General features: G+C 40.3%; 1 protein-coding gene across 1 annotated transcript; it reads right to left on the reverse strand.

Annotated features, from left to right (window-relative positions):
* Positions 1-281: 281 nt before the first annotated feature.
* On the reverse strand, positions 282-1,077 carry LOC109460035 (securin). Its single transcript, XM_019755028.2, is given in 3 exon segments — positions 282-392; positions 395-494; positions 497-1,077. Coding segments are annotated over 3 exon segments (573 nt in total). The 5' UTR covers positions 929-1,077; the 3' UTR covers positions 282-351.
* Positions 1,078-1,344: the final 267 nt, after the last annotated feature.

Here is a 1,344-nt window from a genome sequence, read left to right on the forward strand (position 1 = left end):
CTCTTGCCTACTCTACTTGGAGCCTAAAACCTAGCTGTTCATGATTATCTTACAAGGTAGTAAATATTATTAATTCATTCACTCAACAAATATTTATAAAACACCCTCTATGTGCTACGTACTCATGAGAAAACTGAAGCTGGAGAGGTGAAATGACTTAACTAACATAATACAAGTTGGTGAGGAAGCTCAATCTAGAACACAAAATCTTTGGTGATCTAAATGACCTTCTCACTTGATCACATTATTATTATTTTTTGGTCTGTTAAGAATTCCTTTATTAATAGATACACACAAACTGTGAAGCACTAAGAAACTTAAACATTCAAGTCATAACAAACAGGTGGCAATTCAACATCCAGTGTTGACAGATTGCTTGAGGGAGACTGCAACAGACTGGACTTCCGCGGTGGAGAGAGCATCTTCAGAGGAGAAGGGGGGCCTATGTGTAACAGCTTTTCAAATTCCCTCTCCTCATCGTGGAGCATGAGGGGGGCATTCCACTTAAGGGGAGCTGTGCTATCTGGTGCTCTTCAGACTGATTGAAAATTTCAATATCTAGAGGATTGAAGGGAAATAATTTTTCTGTTTCTGGATAGGTGTCATCCAAGACAGGAACCGAGCTTTTTGCTTTAACAGTCTTCTCCATCACCTTTTTGGCAGAGCAGTTTGTCTGTTTCTGTTTGCGAGGTCCATTCATCTTTACTGACTTTTCTGTAGCTCTGTTGACAGTTCCCAAAGCCTTTCTGGCAGCTTTAGGTAAGGCTGGTGGAGCATCAAACATTTTGCCAACACGTAGTGTTGAATCCTGAGGTCTCTCATCTAAAACTTTGATGGAAGGCCCAGACCCCAGCTTCAGCCCGTCCTTAGGAGCCATATGGGTGCTTGGTTCTCCATTTTCCTTATCAACAAAGATCGCAGTAGCCATTCTGGATTAACCTCATTAGGATCAACAGCCAAAATCATCCACTATTCAGCCTCCAGCGGTCACGCCACGCTTGGCATTTGAGATCACATTGTCTTTTAAACCATGCAAAGGATGGGCAATGGGCAATGAGAATTACTTCCTAAGCACAACTTGCCACGTCTGTAAAAGAATTAGCATCAACATTGTCCCCTCAAACAAGGTATAGAAAGTTAAGTGGGAAAATTCCTCTAAACTTTAAATGTAACATTTACTTTCATATCACAGGGGGGCAAACAAACAAATAAACAAAAACTAGACCAAATATTTTTATCTCAAAAGACTGGGGCTCCATCAGAATGTACGTTTACAAATGAATAAATAGGACTGTTAGGGTGATTAAGGAAGAGTAAAAATTGTAGAATTTGTGGAGGGAAGAA

Source organism: Rhinolophus sinicus, linkage group LG02 (assembly GCF_036562045.2).
Source record: "Rhinolophus sinicus isolate RSC01 linkage group LG02, ASM3656204v1, whole genome shotgun sequence".
NCBI lineage: Eukaryota > Metazoa > Chordata > Mammalia > Chiroptera > Rhinolophidae > Rhinolophus > Rhinolophus sinicus.